Below are 16,576 nucleotides of genomic sequence, written 5' to 3' on the forward strand. Positions count from 1 at the left end.
CAACTGGATATGTGTGTATGTGTAAGCATGTGTGTTTGAGTGAAAGTAAAAGTCAAATGGTGTGTGTTGTCACTTCAATTACGCATGACATTGTGGTGAATCGACGTCCATTCCCCTCGCCTCGGATGCTGCAAAGGCAGAGAGTCAAGAAGACCCAGGAAAACATGGTCTTGCAGTCTTGTTTACTCTCGGTAACTTCCAGGGCCACCAAGCTCACAAGATTTCTGTTTTACAAAATTAACACATTCTACATGAAATGCAGGCCCATAGAAAGTAAAAAACACCTTTTAAAACAACAGGACTCTTCTTCACACCCTGGAGCTTGCTGAAAAAGCAGAGCTGCGTGACTTTGGCATAACCTCTCAGAGGGGGGTTAGGGACGAAGACTCACGTACAGGAAGAGTGGGCTTCAGGAATGAGCGTTAATATCAGAATATGTCTCAGTTCGCTGCTGAGTTTTGCAAGTGACTCTGGAGGGCGTCTGATCCGGGAACCAGAGAAAAATAGTAGAAAGGAGGTTTCCGTGTATGTCTGTGGCCTACGAGCCTCTGCCAGGGGGACAGAGCTGGCAAGGAGTGGGTGAAGTTAACTCTCCCCACACCACAACCCTTCTCTAAACGGTAAGTTTTTCATTCCCTTGAGTAACCTAACCTGGCTGGGAGGCTTCCTCGGTGCAGTATGCAGTCTTTCAGGCCAGATCATGTGATCCTTACATACTAAAGCTCTCAAGACATGAATCTGAAGGATAGTACTCGAATTGCACTGTTATAACCTATTTATCAGATATCAAGATGGGTGTCTGGCACACTCATCAATGTACATGCACAAGCAAAACTGTCAGTAAGCCCACGTCATATGGGACACTGTCAGCCAGCCCTGACTTTTTAATCCAACAGCATTTTGCTTTCAGGGAGTTGATGTGTTTACTATAATAGTCATGCTTGTAAAAACAAAGACATATCAAGGACTGTTGGATAAAAGTGCTTGAAGGATGATGCCTCTCTGCAACCTTGAACACCTACCACTACACTGTTGCCTTTGATATTTACATGTATTGTCAGGAAGAGTTAAAGTGCTGTTTGCTTCCTGTTTTGTACCAATTGGTGAGGTCAACTTGTTCTGTTTCTGTACATGTTGTACCTGTGTCACATGGGGGAGGCTTGTACAGTGGTTGCCTCTGCTGCATCTTTTTTGTGAGGATTGCGTACACCGCTGCATTGCACATTCCCGTGTTAAGCTACAATGGATGTACCAAGGCAGGGGACGACTGAGTCGCAATCATAGTAACAGTACCTTTCTTAAAAATATGTTGGTATCTAAAATGGCACCCTGTGTTCATTATTAACTGTTGTGTTACTGTACGCACTTTGCACTTATTGTGGTGTTTTTAAAGATAATGTCAATATGTCTGATGCCATTAGGGTTTTATGGTCATATGACATCGCTACCTCAGATTAGAAATAATTCATTTTAAAATCATTGAGGTCAAAGTGTGTTTGATGTCACTTTCGCTATCCCTAACAGTTTGGTTAAACAACGTCTATGTGTGAGTTTTTTTAATGTGCCTAATATAGAAGAATAGCATCGGCGTAGTAGGGTGCGATGGGCCCCAGGGCACACAAGGAAAATGGCACCAGTCCTCATGGGTTAGTAAGACCCAGCTGTTGTTAGGGTGAAGTGGACCCCTAAAGTAAAGTGACTCGTTACTGTGGCACTGTAAGAAGCTAAGCAAACAGGGATAAATGGGGCATTTTACCCAGATCATCAAAAAGGTGTTTTATAAACTTTTCTGAGGTACCGATTAATAACGGGACACCTTTGGGTATACCCTAAGGTATTTTAAATGGGAAACATCCTTTTGGACAAAGCCAGAATCACACTGTGCAAACACAGCGACGTCAATAGAAAAACGCTGCATTAGCACGCTTTTGGTCAGCACACAAGTCGTAACAACAACTTGCTTTTACGGGGCGAACTGGTGGACTAGTGTTGGATGTAAAGTCCAACACTTTCCCTACTGTTGTGCAGACTGGAGTTGGAATAGTAAATTAAACTATTCCAATATTCAGAACCCTCCTAAGATAAGTCGTTATAACTACTTGCGTGCTGAAGAAATGCGTCCCAAAGACGCATTCTTACAAAAGACAGCGTTCGGAATGCATGCGCCCTAAACGCATGCGGAATACCGTCATACATTAAATTTTAATACTATCTGGATCCCTGCCTTATCCAAGCATGAGTCTTATCAAGAACTACTTCGCAGAAGAGGTTGAGTCCGCCCTGCTAGTGCCATCTTACCAGGGTGGGGTGAGGTTGCCGATGTTGAAGCATGCCACATAATGTGGGTGAGTCTTCCTCATCCAGAAACAGCAGTTTTCCCCTATCAGTTATTCTCCGCATGCTCCCACTAAATCCAAGCTCTGGTGTTGTTCACTGCCCTGAGAGGGTACAGTCTTTAGCTGACTGCCGCAGGGAAGAGCTTTCTGCAATGAAAGTGATTAGGTTCTGTTCTTAAAGTGAGATTGAACGCATTTCCGTTTCTGGGGTCCTGGAGTTCCGCTGCCTGCCTTTGGGTTTCTTTCGTCTGAAGTGAGAGCTTGAATAGTTGTCTGATTGCAAGATTCCGCCATATCCAGTTTCAAATATTACAGGGCCTCCCTCACTCACAGACACTAAAGGTTATGCAGGCAGCCATCCAGGGTGGGGGAATGCTCGCGCGGCCAAAGGAGTTGACTTTTTGCAGATGACATGGCCTTGCCCAGTGGTTGAAGAATGCAGCTGCCCGAGGCCACCCGGTGGCCATCAAGAGGGCGGCACCTTAGTCGCCGGGGGGCTCACCCCCCGCCCCCTTGCAGGCAGGTACTCCCTCCTCCCGCGGGCAGGAGGGGTCCAGCAGGGAACGGGGCGGGCCCAGTGACGTGCTTCGGGGGGCGGCAGGCCGGGCGAGGGGTACTTAAGTCCCCCTCGCCAGATTCAGGCCTCTTTGCCGCCCCTCGCCGCCACGTGCAGAATATAAGGACAGGGCAACACTAGCCGAAGGTTTTCTCGGAGGTTTTAGGATCCCTTACCTAGGTCCAAGGGTCAGCAGGGAGGCGGACAACTTAAAATCAGCCAGGGACCTCCCCGCGGTGGTAACTGAGAAGATCAGGAAGGAACTGCTCCTGGGGAGGGTGGCGGGCCCGTTCCCGTCCCCCCCTCTCCCCGATTTCGTGGTATCTCCTTTGGGGGTTGTCCCGAAGAAAGAGCATGGGGCGTTCAGGTTGATTCACCACCTGTCCTTCCCGGAAGGGGACTCAGTTAACTCCTGGCTGGCAGAGGAGGCATGCTCCGTCCATTACAGCTCGCTGGACACCGCCATCGATCAGGTCAGGAGATTGGGGAGGGGGGCCTGGTTAGCAAAAGCTGACATTGAGGCGGCATTCAGGCTCCTGCCAGTACACCCGGAGAGCCACCACCTCCTGGGGTTCAAATGGGGAGGTCAGTACTTCTTCGACAAATGCATGCCTATGGGTTGCTCTGTATCGTGCGCTTTCTTCGAGGCTTTCAGCACCTTCCTACAGTGGTCTCTCTCAGTTAAGTATGGGGTCGAGGCGGTGACGCATTACCTCGACGACTTCTTGTTCATTGGGAGGGACGGGACTGGGGAATGCAGCGAAGGGTTGTCGTGTTTCTTGGATCTGGCGGACCACCTAGGGGTTCCTCTGGCGCCGGGCAAGACCGAGGGCCCAGCACAGGTTCTCACCTTCCTGGGCATCGAGCTAGACACGGTCAACGGGGTGTCTAGACTCCCTGCTTGCAAGGTGCAGGAACTGCAACGGGACATTCGGGATTTGCTCGGGAGGAACAAGGCACCGTTGGGGGTCATACAGAGCCTGCTCGGCAAGCTCAACTTCGCAGCCAGGGTCACCCCGGCCGGGCGGGTCTTTGCAAGACGTCTAGCCAGGGCAACGGCGAACATAGTCCAACGCCATCACTTTGTGAAACTTTCAGCGGGAATGAAGCAGGATTTGGAAGTATGGGTGGAGTTCTTGGATAACTTCAATGGCACTGTCATTTGGAGGGCACCCTGGGCGGACAGTCCGGAACTCAGCATGTTCACCGACGCCTCGGGGAGGGACGGCTTTGGAGCTATTCTGGGCGAGCAGTGGTGTGCGCAGAAGTGGCCTAACGCATGGCGCAAGCGAGGCATCACGGCTAACATAACTGTTTTAGAGCTTTTTCCCATCATCATTGCCCTCCATCTCTGGCCCGGCCCCCTGTCAGATCGGAAGGTCCTTTTCTGGTCGGATAACCTAGCGGTGGTCCAGGCGATTAACGGGCAGAAGGCCAGCTGTCCGCTGGTCCTCTGCCTATTGAGAGACCTAGTAAGAAGTAGCCTGCGTTGCAACATGGAATTTAGGGCGCGGCACATCCCTGGGGTCATTAACATTGCAGCGGATGCACTTTCTCGTTTTCAGTGGGAGCGTTTCCGGGCGGCCTGCCCACAGGCGAGAGAGGAGATGACCCCTTTCCCGCCGGAGCTATGGCGTATCTTGGAGTGGAGCAGGAACTGAGAGCCATGGGGGAGAGGGCCCTGGCACCAAGCACCAGGAAACGCTATGGAATTCAACTGGCCGCATTCCACAGGATAGTGGATGAATTGGGCTTGGGGGAGCTCCCCCGGGAGGACAGAGTTAGAGCGTTCATTGTCTGGGCCAGAAAGATGGGAAAGTCCCACTCCTGGGTCTGCGGACATCTGGCGGCCATTGGCCATGACGCTAAATTACGGGGGTTTGCGGATCCCACCCAGGCTTTTGCCATCAGGGCAGCACTGAAGGGCTGGTCTCGGGATGAGCCCAGGGCTCCGGACAACAGAGCGCCCATCGACTTCGGCACCCTGCAGGACATGCTGCGGGTGGTAAATTCAGTAGCTCGCTCGCACTTTGAGGCCACCCTGTTCACGGCAGCGTTCTGCCTCGCCTTTTTCGGGGCCTTCAGGAGCAGCGAGCTGGTGGCACGCTCTAAGACCGATGCTTCCGGCGATGCCCTGTGCCTGGGGGATGTCTCCTTGGACTCGGACATGACGGTCACGCTCAGGAAGTCCAAGACAGACCAAACCGGGAAGGGGGTTCGCATTGTACTGACTCCCATTAAGGAGCAAACCGGGTGTCCCGTGGCGGCAGTCCGAAGCTACCTCGCCCTGCGGCCACCTGGGGCGGGTTACCTACTTGTGCATGAGGACCTTTCCCCCCTCACCAGGTACCAGATGGATAGAATAATGCTGGCCTGCCTAGCCCGAGCGGGCCGGACGGGCGAGGGGAAGCGATTCTCCAGCCACTCCTTTCGCATTGGGGCAGCCACCTCTGCTTCTCGGGCAGGTATGCCGCCAGAAGGCATTAGAAGGGTGGGGCGCTGGGAGTCACTTTGTTACAAGCGCTATGTCCGCCCGTAGCACAAGGGCCTTACAGTTATTGGGTCAATAGATATGTTTTGGTGTGTACCTTTCTCGTGCTGTGTAGCACAAAGTCTTTATAGTTATTGGAACAATATGCATGATTTGTTTGTGTATCTTTCTCTTTGCTGTGTTGCACAAGGGCCTTACATTTTATTGGAACAATAAGCATGTTGCTGTGATGTACCGTTTCTTTTGCTGTGTGAAGCATGCAATAAATGATCAAAACTGATTGGTGTCTTTTGTGTTGACAGGTTCGAGAGTTTGGGTTCTGGGCCATTCAACTGTCACCAGGTTAGGTCGTTGGGCTGCCACCAGGAACTGGATGCGGGGTTTCTCCAACACAGAGTGTGTATGGTTAGGATTCCCGGGCATGCGCTGGAGTGGCCTCTTGCCCAGACTCAGACACTCCCTGGCTACAGGGGGCGCTCCGCCGCATCATTTGGTCATTCACCTGGGGGGCAACGACATTACCAACATGGGAAGGTCCGCGTTGCTGAGTAAAATGAAGGCGGACCTGGTGGAAATTTGCGGAATGATGGGGAACTGTGAGGTCTGGTGGTCCGAATTGCTCCCACGCAGAGTCTGGCGGGGCGCACGGTCAGGCGAAGCCATAGAAAGGTCTAGGAGGAGGGTAAACCGTGATATGCGCAAGTTCACTTCGCAGAGAGGCATTGGTTTCATCCGCCATGAGATGATTCAGGATAAGATTAGAGGTTACTTTGAATTAGATGGCGTGCATCTCAATCCAGTGGGCTTGGACCTCTTCCTCCTAGATTTGTATGAGGCTTTGCAGGAGAGAGGCTGCAGGTAGGAAGGAGCATAGTGGATGGGGGGCCCGGGCGGCGGCGGTAGCCGCCGGTCGGGCTGTGGCGGAGTTACAGGGTGATCCGGAAGCTGAGAGGTGCAGCGGCGTACCTCAGCAGGCACATAGGGGTGCCAGAGCCTAACACCTGGACTTCATGGGAGGTCCGGGTACACGTGTCGGCACCTCAGTAGTCCTTCGGGCGGTTGTGGGCCTGTACAACCGGGGGTTGCCTAGTTGCGCTCCGCCCCTCGGGGCGTGAGTTTAATTAATTAAAAATATGGGGCAGCACACAGGGGCCACACACTGTGCTGCCTGGCTCATCAGGCGGGCAGGTGGCGAGAATGCGGCCTGCCCTTGGATTACCCATAAGATAACCCATCTATTACATATGTTGTATGTAATAAATCCTGCAGCATTTTCTTTCCAACCAAAACCCTGTGTCCTGTGTATTATTTGTGTTTGTAGGGTATCCATGTGTGGGGCGGGGGTCCGGTTGCCATGAGGGGACTATGCTGGGGACAAGTGTTGTCTGCCCTGATGAAAACATTGTTAATGGTGGAGACATGCTCATTAGCATACTGCATAGAAGGCTCACACCCACAATCCAAAAAGGGGAAAACACCACTAATTTGTGGCATTACTGATGTTGGCACAGAGAAGGATAATGAAACATTGGCTTCAACCACAGGGCTGCTCTCTCGAACTGTGCGAAGGAATGGCCTGAGGACGTGGAAATTAAGATCAACATGGTATGAAAGGTTTAAAGATTGCCAGAAGACATTCATACAAGTAGGGTGAGAAATGTTTAATTGTAGAGGAGAACTCTTTAGACCTTCCCTGTGATTTAATGAACTAAATGTATTCCTTAAATAAATCGGACCCTCATAAGAACGATAGGAAAGTTACTGATAAATGTACTAATATAATGTAAAAATCCAGTGTATTGTATTTACATGTAATTGTAGCGATACGACTATGTTGTGGGACTAAAATAATAGAAGTGTGTATAAAAAATGTTATCAACCTAACACATACGCATTTCTTTTGGTGCTTTGGTATTTGCTATGGTAGTTTTAGAACCCCAGGTCAGAACCTTGATACACTCCAATGCCAAGCATATTTTGGGCCATTGCAGGCCCCAAGGTCCTTATGTGGAATTCTTTTTGTTTGCTAAATCATTGTTTATTGTTTTTTGTACAACAATGAACACAGTCTGGTTCAAGTGCAGCACAGTGAAAGCATTGATACAGCATTCCATCACTTCACCGGCGACCTGCTTATCATTCAGTATTCCCCAGCCCAACACAAGGCCGCCATTTTGTCCCACGTTTAGTGTGTTTTTGTGGACAGCCCCTAGCGCGATATTCGCTCGTTCCATCCTTGCACACCAATGCACCCCCATCTGCCACTCCGTCAGGACAGGGGCCACGAGACCTCCATTTGCGAGCAATTTATGTGGAATTAATGCTGAAATAACTAGCGTGCATTTTCTCTTACAAAGAGGTCGCTGATGCAGGTAGGCACCGAAGCTCTGAAAGAGGTTGAAGTTCCTTACTTAACCCCAAAGACCACGAGGAAGTATGACTTTACTCATCAGAGAAGTACTCAAAGACCCCTGCTCGTAAGATCGCCTAGTTGATTAAAGGTCCTCAGCAAACTATGCGAAAATAATGGCAGGGCCGATTCAGCTTTTCATCCTTCTCAGGTTAAGAAATTAACCGTAACACCTGGGGGTTACATGACACTCCAGTTCATGACGTGCGCTACGCAGTCTGCACAAATGCTTAACCTTATCATATTTATGTTTATATTTCTCAACTGTCTTTGTTGTTTGCAGGTGATCGTCTGTCATCCTGTGACTGGCTTCATGTTAATACTTTGGCATTACAGATCATTTTGTGATATTTTATGTTCTGATTAAAAAAAAATGGATTATATTTAAATCAAGTTTAGTAGTGGTACGAGGTATGCCATATTCTGCTCTATACCTTTCATAATGGATTAGTGTCATTTGTAAAAAAAACACATTAAGGAAATGCTTAAATAACAGAATTTCCCTTAGTACTGTGTGAAATAATGCACGCAGCACTCCTGCCATATATAGGAAAACCATAAAATAATGTAAAATGATTCTTTATTGGCCCCTCTTTTCCCAGCAGCCTCTCTTAAACTACCTTGTAGGGTGAGTAATGGTCCCCTGCTATCAGACCCCTCACCTCTGCTGAGTGTAAGGTATCCCATAGGAGCGTTTTCTCAACCTTTAAAGTCTGCCATATCATTAGCTGATCTTTAATTTCATTTATTGGGCATACTAATGTACACTATACGTTTAATTGCTCTTAAAAAGCTCACTTTGCTTTTATGGAGGATGTTTAAACAGTCAAGCCTCTATAAATTCTTATGGAGGGATATTATAGGAAGGACATATATCAGAGAAGGTTCTGCTGAGTTGTTTCTTTCCTAGAATTGACGGGGAATTCTTAAAGCCGGCACTATTTGAACAAGCAGTGGCAAAGCCAATATGTCTCGCTTTTGCAAATTCTCTTGGCTTTTCCAATGTCTCAACCCACTGAGGCCTTTGGGAGATGCACAGCTCCAGGATGAGTCGGGTCTTTGCAATTGTCAAGTCTGGAGCAGGCAGGCAGGGTGTTGCAAAGTCATCCTGTGCCTGGGCACCCCCAACTTTTTGCTGCCTGGAACTGGTGGTAACTGACTCTGACTGACCCTGGCCTCTGTTTAACCAGGCCCAGGGCCCGTGCCAAGCTAAAAGGAACACATTAGAATACAGTTAAGACATCCAACATACACTAGGGTGCACTACGGTATGGTGGGATACCCCTGTAATGGGCATGCCCTACCCCATAAGCCCCTAGTATGTAATAGGGCAGGGGATTGAAACTACCTAGAAGTCTCAAGTATCCTGGGGCATAGCAGTTTAGAGGCCAGCAGATTTTCTGCACTAGCATGTGTGCAGTGCTGAAGCCTGAGGTCAGTTTAAAAGCATAATTGGTGGCCAGGACAGCATTTAAACCTTAAATTGTGCACAAAGTCGACTTTGGGGGTGGGGCCCTTTAAAATGAAAAACCTACCATGTTTTTGCATATTAGGGACCCCCAGGGTCACCCCTAGGTATCCCAGGGGTGGGGCGTCAGTTATCTATAAGGAGCGCCCTTATAAAATGAGTTTGTATATGCCTGAGTAAAGTGAAATTTTACATTTCACTCCCCACATTGTATTAAAGAGCTGCTCAAATTCGACTTTGATGCTAGAAGGATTGGTTAAGGATGATCTGCAATATTTCTGCAGATTCAGAACCCCTGAAGTCTCCCCTAGTTGCACAGGGGGTGGGGTCCTGTAGAAATTAGGGAAATTCTTATTAAATATGGTTTTAAAGCCCTGGTTCTTGAAAAGTGGCCCAGGTCATTTTCCCTATTGCAAACACCATGGCCCATAGGTTAACATGCTAGGAAGTGATTGATAGGAGAGGACTAGCCGGACCATATAAAAAACTTCCCAGAATGGTAGTAGTAAATCCAACAATATTATATAGGTACATTTCTCCTAAAGTGTACATACAATAAGTTATGAGACTTTCTTGTTTGTAAGTCCAAATTCAGCCTTTCAGTGGTCTGCCATGATTGGTCAGAGTTAAGTGGATTAGCCAGGTTGCTGGGTGGGCCATGTGGTGTTCTATAGGAATGCCAGGCCAGGAGGTGGCGTCATAAACTACGTTCTTCAAAGGCAAGAGGGGATGCCTGGGTTTCAGTCCACTATGACAGTCTAACCAGAGTCAGGGCTAGGCTTAAGAAAGGTATGTGCGGATGGTAGGGGGTGTGTTTAGACAGCTCTTACCTCCTTGCTGGAAAATCAGCCATTATGGATTTGGAAGAATGATGCACTCTGGGACAAACTAATGCCACACTCCACAGGATATGGTCATAACTATGTAGAGTTGCCCTGCTCTCATTGGTCAGCAGTGACCTGGTGCTTGACCCAGAGAATTTTGAATAAGTATCTGAGAGGGGCAGAGCCCTCCAGATCTGCTGCTTGAAACTGAATGAAGCAAGAAGTGCCCTGCTGAAGTTTGCTGTGCAAGGAACTCTAAGGCTTGACCTATGAAGACTGCACCATTTGAAACTACAGCCCTGTGTATTACCTTGCTGCCAAAGGAGTAAGAGTGGACTCCCTGCAAGCTACAGGTTAACAGAGCTCACATGGACAGCACCACAAAGAATTCAACGCCTGGAGTACCAGTGGATTTGTAAGGGTTTTGTTCAAGTGGATTGCAGAATTGAAGTTTCACACTTTCAAGGATCCTCTTGGAGATTCCAGAACCTTGGATTGTGTGTTGGATACTTTGGGACCCGCAAGCAGAACGCCAGGAAGGTGTTCTAACTGGACCCCGCTTGCTGAAGAAGGCGGCCCACTACAGTGGTGAGAATTCTTCAGAACAATTTATAAAGATGTGTCCATGACAGAGAAAACGAAATGACTTAAGGGGCACTGTTGGTTTCTAAGCACTAGAAAGTGATTAATCTTTAAAAATTCATATCTCTGGTTCCCTACAGTGGATTATTTTGTTTTGGTGCCATTTAAAAGATAACAATATTACCTATTTTTATAAATTGGTGTTGGATTTTTATTTTGTGTTGTGTCTTAATTATTTACTGAAATTGAGTTTTTAAATGCTTTACATACCTGTCTTTGAAGTTAAGCCTGTCTGCTCGCAGCCACGTTACCAAGGGTTGAGCAAAGGAATACTTTTCTAAGACCTATGCTGAGTCTTATCATGTGTTAGTGGCCTTATTGCCAGTGGCAGCCTTACATTATCCCCTACCAATAACCCACTTTCCAACACAGGGTATGGTGCCAAACATCTTCAGCAGTCTTCAGTTATCACGATGATCAGCTTTTCAGTGTCCTCTTCTTCTGTAGTCAAGTGAATCTTATGTTATGTATCAAGGGGCCTCCTAAGGACTCAATTTAGGGTCTTTAGGGGAGTGCAGAGAAGTAGCCAATGGGCTACTTACCCTTGTGGTTACTACGCCCCCTATGTGACCACTACCTGTGGGAAGTGGGGAATACCATGTCCTCGTGTTCCTAATTCTGCCATCACCAAGATAGCAGAACTTTCCTAGTGTGGGGGACAGCAGGCAGCTCACCTTAAGGGCATGCCTGACCTGAGTATGGTCCACGTCTACTCGTATATCTAATGTTCCGGCTGTCCTGGTGCCAAATGGGCATCAGGGCAGGAGGTGACATCTCCCAGGTCTGGGGGAAGCCACCGTTACATGTAAAAAGAAGCAGCAAAGGCATTGAAACCTCTGGCGTTGGTATGCTGATGTACTAGCCATCCTGAATGAGGTGGTGTAAAAACCTCCTGCCAGAGCAGGCATTGTTTCTGACCTCTGAGAGCGGGGCTCATCTCGTAGGGTCAGAAGTGTGTCTGTGGTGGCAGACTGGACTGTACCAGTCAGCCAACAGAGGACTAGTGCAGTTCGGTCGTACCTCTAAGGTACCCTCTGGGTTCAAGTAAGAATAAGTCCACACGTGTAATATAATGTACCCTTCCTTAGGACTGTAAGGCCTACTGTTTGGGTGACTTACATATATTGCATGCACTGTCTGTAAGAATGGCACACAGGATGTGTGCCATTTTTTTTCCAGGGTTTTATATAGCGCAAACTTGACCCGAATCCGAATCTGGTATCAGAGCGCTTTACATAGCACCAGTTACGTTACATGAGGACACACATTAATTTTTTTGTCAGGCACAGGCAGATTAAGTGATTTTCCCAGAATCACAGGATGTTTAGCGTCATTACCGAGACTCAAACCCAGATCCCCAGGTCCGAGGTCGAGCGCCTTAGCTGTTAGGCCAACTCCTCTCCCCTGCCATGTTGTGTTTTCACTTTTGTCTGCACCATTTCACGCAGCCTGCAATGGCAGTCTGCATGAGTGAGTGAGGGGTCCCTTAGGATGGCACAGTACATGCTGCAGCCCTTAGGCACCCTCATTAGTACCCATGCCTTGAGGTACCAGGGGTACCATTTAATAGTGGCTTACTGGGGTGCCAAAGGTCTTGCCAATTTGGGGAACAACATCGCAGTTTTAGGGAAATAAATCTGGTATTGAGTACCTGGATAGCAGGAACCCAGTGCACTTCTTTCAAAATTGCATCAGATACCAGGCAAAAAGTGGTAGTGACCCTTGTCAAAAAGGGACCCTTTCCTACAGGTCTCATCAAGAAGGTATATCCATGGGAATAACCAAAGCAGTGTTTGTTCCCTTGCCTGAGTTTCCATGGATCAAACATATCATCCCGTCTCTATAATAACTGTAACCCAATTAGACACTGACCTCCATCAGCACATTAAGAAGGGAAATAAATACATTTATGGGGTGGTGTGTTACAGAAGTACCTGGCAGTTCAAGTTTCACCAGATTAAATGGTACTGTAGAATTAGTGGTCATCTGCTGATAGTCCTGTCTATCCACATGGATGACAGTGTGAAGGACTAGCAGGGAGGATTCTTGAAGAAGTCAATATGGACAGTGGGAACATTTGAACATTTAGAGGCCCATTAGGATGGCGGGGGATTGCCCCCGCCAATCTGGCGGTAGCCTCCGCCAGCTTGGCGGGGGCAATCCGCCCGCCATCCGCACCTAAATTCCCCCGCCACATTAGGATCACGGGGGGACCGCGGCGGACAGAAAGACCGTCCGCCGCTTTTCCGCCCCGGTCGCCTTGCGGCCGGGGCGGGAAAGGTTTAATATGGTGGCGGTGTCTATGAGACACCCCAGCCATATTAGCATGGGCATGTACAAATGCCTTTCCGTGGCGGCAAAGCCGTTGCGGGCCCCCAGGGAGTCCAGGGGGGGTGCACATTACAAACTACAACATGGCGGGCACTGCGCGGTGCCTGTCACGTTGTACTTTGTAATGCATTGCATGTATCTTCAGCATTGCGGCGGGCGGTGCATTCAGCAATGCTGAAGATACAGGATGCGCCCGCCACTGTGGCGGGTGCATCCTAATGCCCCCAACGGCACCCCCACCCTTATGGCAGGCGGTCCCTAGACACAACAGGATGACGGGCGGACAAAGTCCGCCCGTCATCCTAATGGCCCCTTAGATGGGAACCTATGTAGTCTTGTAAATAAAGTAGACATTAAGTCCTCTTTGGAGATATTAAGTGCATTTCCTTGCAAGCAAATGACATTGTGTAGGTAGGTGTTCCAGAATCAACTAGTATCATGGAACTTGCACCTTCAACATCTTCAGACAAATACTCCCCCATGATGCTTGTCAAAGAGAAAAGATCCGATGAAAATTAAGTTACTGGAAGTGAGACCGGACGATTACAAAATGTATTCCATTTAGAGCTTGATGACCTGGTATAATAATGTGCTTCTTGGCATTACTGGAAGGTGGATCGAAGACACACACATGGCTTGTAGATGAAAATAGTCATTTGCAATATAATTTCTTTTGTAGAAACAAAGAGGAGATAGCAGTCACCTTACATGTGCCAGGTGCCGTTAAACCAAAAGAAATTTCATATGAACAATTCTAAAATCTTTTAAAAAATAACACAGGTCTAGTGGTACTATGCAAACAGCTCAAACAACCTAATTGTGTGGGTCGTGTGAAGCCCACCAGGCTGTTGCAATTTCATTACAAGACCAGAGGCTACCATTATGCACAAACCTTTTATTGCTGCGCCAACATGCAGCCTTTTAAAGAATATTAAACACATCATAAACAAACATTCCAGGTTGGAACCTTCAAAACTATATATAAGTCCACATCATACAAGTGACATGGACTTATATACACACTTGCTCCTGAATAAGATAAGTACTATGGCTTTACTTTAACATGTATTATTGTTAGTGTTTTACACCTTTTACTTACTCATGTAGGTAGGTGTTCTTTTTTTGGCCTTCAAATTTATGGTTGGGTTTCCGCCTTTCTTTTTTTTGCAAAACACATTTTATTACATTTCGTTTTGACATTGCATGATGGCCAACGTGGCCTGTCAAACTTGCAGTGCCGTAACACCCTGTCGCCCACACCCAATAATTCCAACATATTTTGCCAAAATCAAATGTAACATTCCTATCATGAACAACAATCTTATAGAAGATATGTGGATGTGATAGGGGACCAGAGACCTCATGGACCGCCTGCAAATTGCTGTATCTCTGTGTCAAGGAGGGAGTCCATGCCCCTGTGGTGTGCCCATCACTGATATATTTTTGCGTTTTTCTGTGGGCACCCCTTAGCCCAATATACTGCTATTTCCATGCCCATACATTGATCCATTCCTTGCTTCAGTGTACCTATTGTGGGTGGCGACACATCTTTCCACAGCCGTGCAATGTCACGTTTACCTAGAGTTAAGCCCAAGAAGAATAAGTGTCTCTCATATCTATTACCTCCAACTCCTTCTGTGCTATGGAGTAATATCATCTTTGAGTGAAAGGGAATCTTCTAGGACAGGACCCCTTCTAGGCTGGCAACCACTCTGTGCCAGAAACTCTCAAGTGTTTTGCATCCCCATACTGTATGCAGGAAGGTGCCCTCAGTCATCCCAAATCTTATACAGACACACAAGGCCATTCCCGTAGGCGATATCTCATGAAGTAAGCTCAATGAAGGAGTTTCAATTGGATTAGACGTAGTCTGGGCGCTATGCTGCTTCACGTGGTACCATTAGAGCCGCTGTTCAGTCGTCATTATCGAGTGTGGGCAGGTCCTTCTGCCAGGCCTGTCTTAAAGTTGGAAGTGTGGATGTATTGTCTGTCAGCAGTGTCTGGTAAACCTGTCTGATTCTGTGTGTACCCAATTCTCTGGTTAGTAATTTGCACTCTAGTGGGTTGAAATCCGGTAGTTCTTGCAGATCGTGTAAGTAGGGAGTAAGAGCATGCCGTATCTGGAGTTATCTACAGAATTGATGTTGATGCAATTGAAAGTCTGTCTGCAGTACCTGAGTCAGTTGGGTCCACCAGCCTATACATATTAGTGTAAATTTACACAGTCGAACCACCGTTTGGGTTGCGTGTGGGATATGACTCCCTATCTTACCACCATAAAGGAGGTGTATGAGCGAAACGTCTCCCATCGCCCAGCGCTCTGTTGCATACACTGGATCTGCCCATTGTGCATACCACTTTTTATTGATAAGGAGGAGATGGGAGGCGGCATAGTAGGAGTAAATGTCCGGGACAGCAACGCCCCCATTAAAGGTGGACTGAACACAGGTCCGTAAAGCAATATGCACTGCCCCCTACCCTAAAGAAAGGTCCGCATTGACCTGCTTAAACCATGTTGGGGAATGGTGAAGGGATAGTTATGTAATTGTTGTAGCATTCGTGGCATAGAAATCATTTTAGAAATCATTGAACGGCCTAGTAGGGAGAGAGGCAGTGGCGACCACACTTTGATCTCCTCTTGTATTCGGGGCAATAACAGTGCAATATTGTGAACCCAAGCTTTCATAGGTTCAGGAGCTATATATACCCCCACATACTTAGAGCCGTCAGTGGCTATGTTCAAACGAGAGACCCATGCCCTGTCCCTCGCTGACTCCCTCATGAAAAACACTACAGATTTCTCAGCATTCCTGTGTAGTCCCGATGTCTCCCCGAAAATACGCAGAATCTGCAGAAGTCGTGAGCCAGAGGAGCGTGGATTTATGAAGAAAAATAGAGCAACGTCAGCATACAGGGCAACTCGATCTGATAATGCCTATGACCACTCAAATCCCATCAGCAAAGGGTCCAAACGGACCCACAATGCTAGAGGGTCTAGTGCCAAGTCAAATAATAATGGAGAAAGTGGGCATTCCTGACTGGTGCCCCTGCCCACCTCGAAGGGAGTCAAAGTCGCTTCCGAGACCCAGACCAAAGCAGTCAAGCCAGTGTACAAGAGTTTCACGTAGTTGAAGCGCGGACCGAAAATAATTCTGTGCAGTAAAACAAATAGGTATTGCCAGCTGACAGAATCGAATGCTTTGTCCATATCAGTGAGAAGCACTGCTGCCGGTAGTGCCAGCCGATCAACCATAGCCAGTGCATTATAGATTCGCTTGATGTTATGACGTGTGGAACGCTGGGGCATAAAGCCTGCTTGGTCTAGTTGTACGGGATCAGGCATGCATTTCAGTAGTCTATTGGCCAGAGTATTAGCTAAGAGCTCCACTCCAAAACTAAGAAGGGAGTTCGGACAGTAGGACTAGTGTAGTTCATCCGGCTTCAGAAGTACAATAATCTCCACATGTCGCCAGTCCCGGGGGAGCGTGCGCCATTTGATGCCTCCTTTATCTCTTCTA

General features: G+C 47.9%; 1 protein-coding gene across 1 annotated transcript; it reads left to right on the forward strand.

The window, feature by feature from the left end:
- Positions 1-4,558: 4,558 nt before the first annotated feature.
- LOC147729086 (uncharacterized) lies at positions 4,559-5,431 on the forward strand. Its single transcript, XM_086959792.1, has one exon. The coding sequence runs from the start codon at positions 4,559-4,561 to the stop codon at positions 5,429-5,431; it is 873 nt and encodes a 290-aa protein (XP_086815918.1).
- The last annotated feature ends 11,145 nt before the right edge of the window (positions 5,432-16,576 follow it).

The sequence above is a fragment of the Lissotriton vulgaris genome, chromosome 2_2, assembly GCF_964263255.1.
Source record: "Lissotriton vulgaris chromosome 2_2, aLisVul1.2, whole genome shotgun sequence".
In the NCBI taxonomy this organism is placed as follows: domain Eukaryota; kingdom Metazoa; phylum Chordata; class Amphibia; order Caudata; family Salamandridae; genus Lissotriton; species Lissotriton vulgaris.

What these genes read in the sequence shown, in the direction of transcription:
- LOC147729086 (XM_086959792.1), top strand. Translation starts at nt 4,559, where the DNA reads ATGGGGGAGAGGGCCCTGGCACCAAGCACCAGGAAACGCTATGGAATT.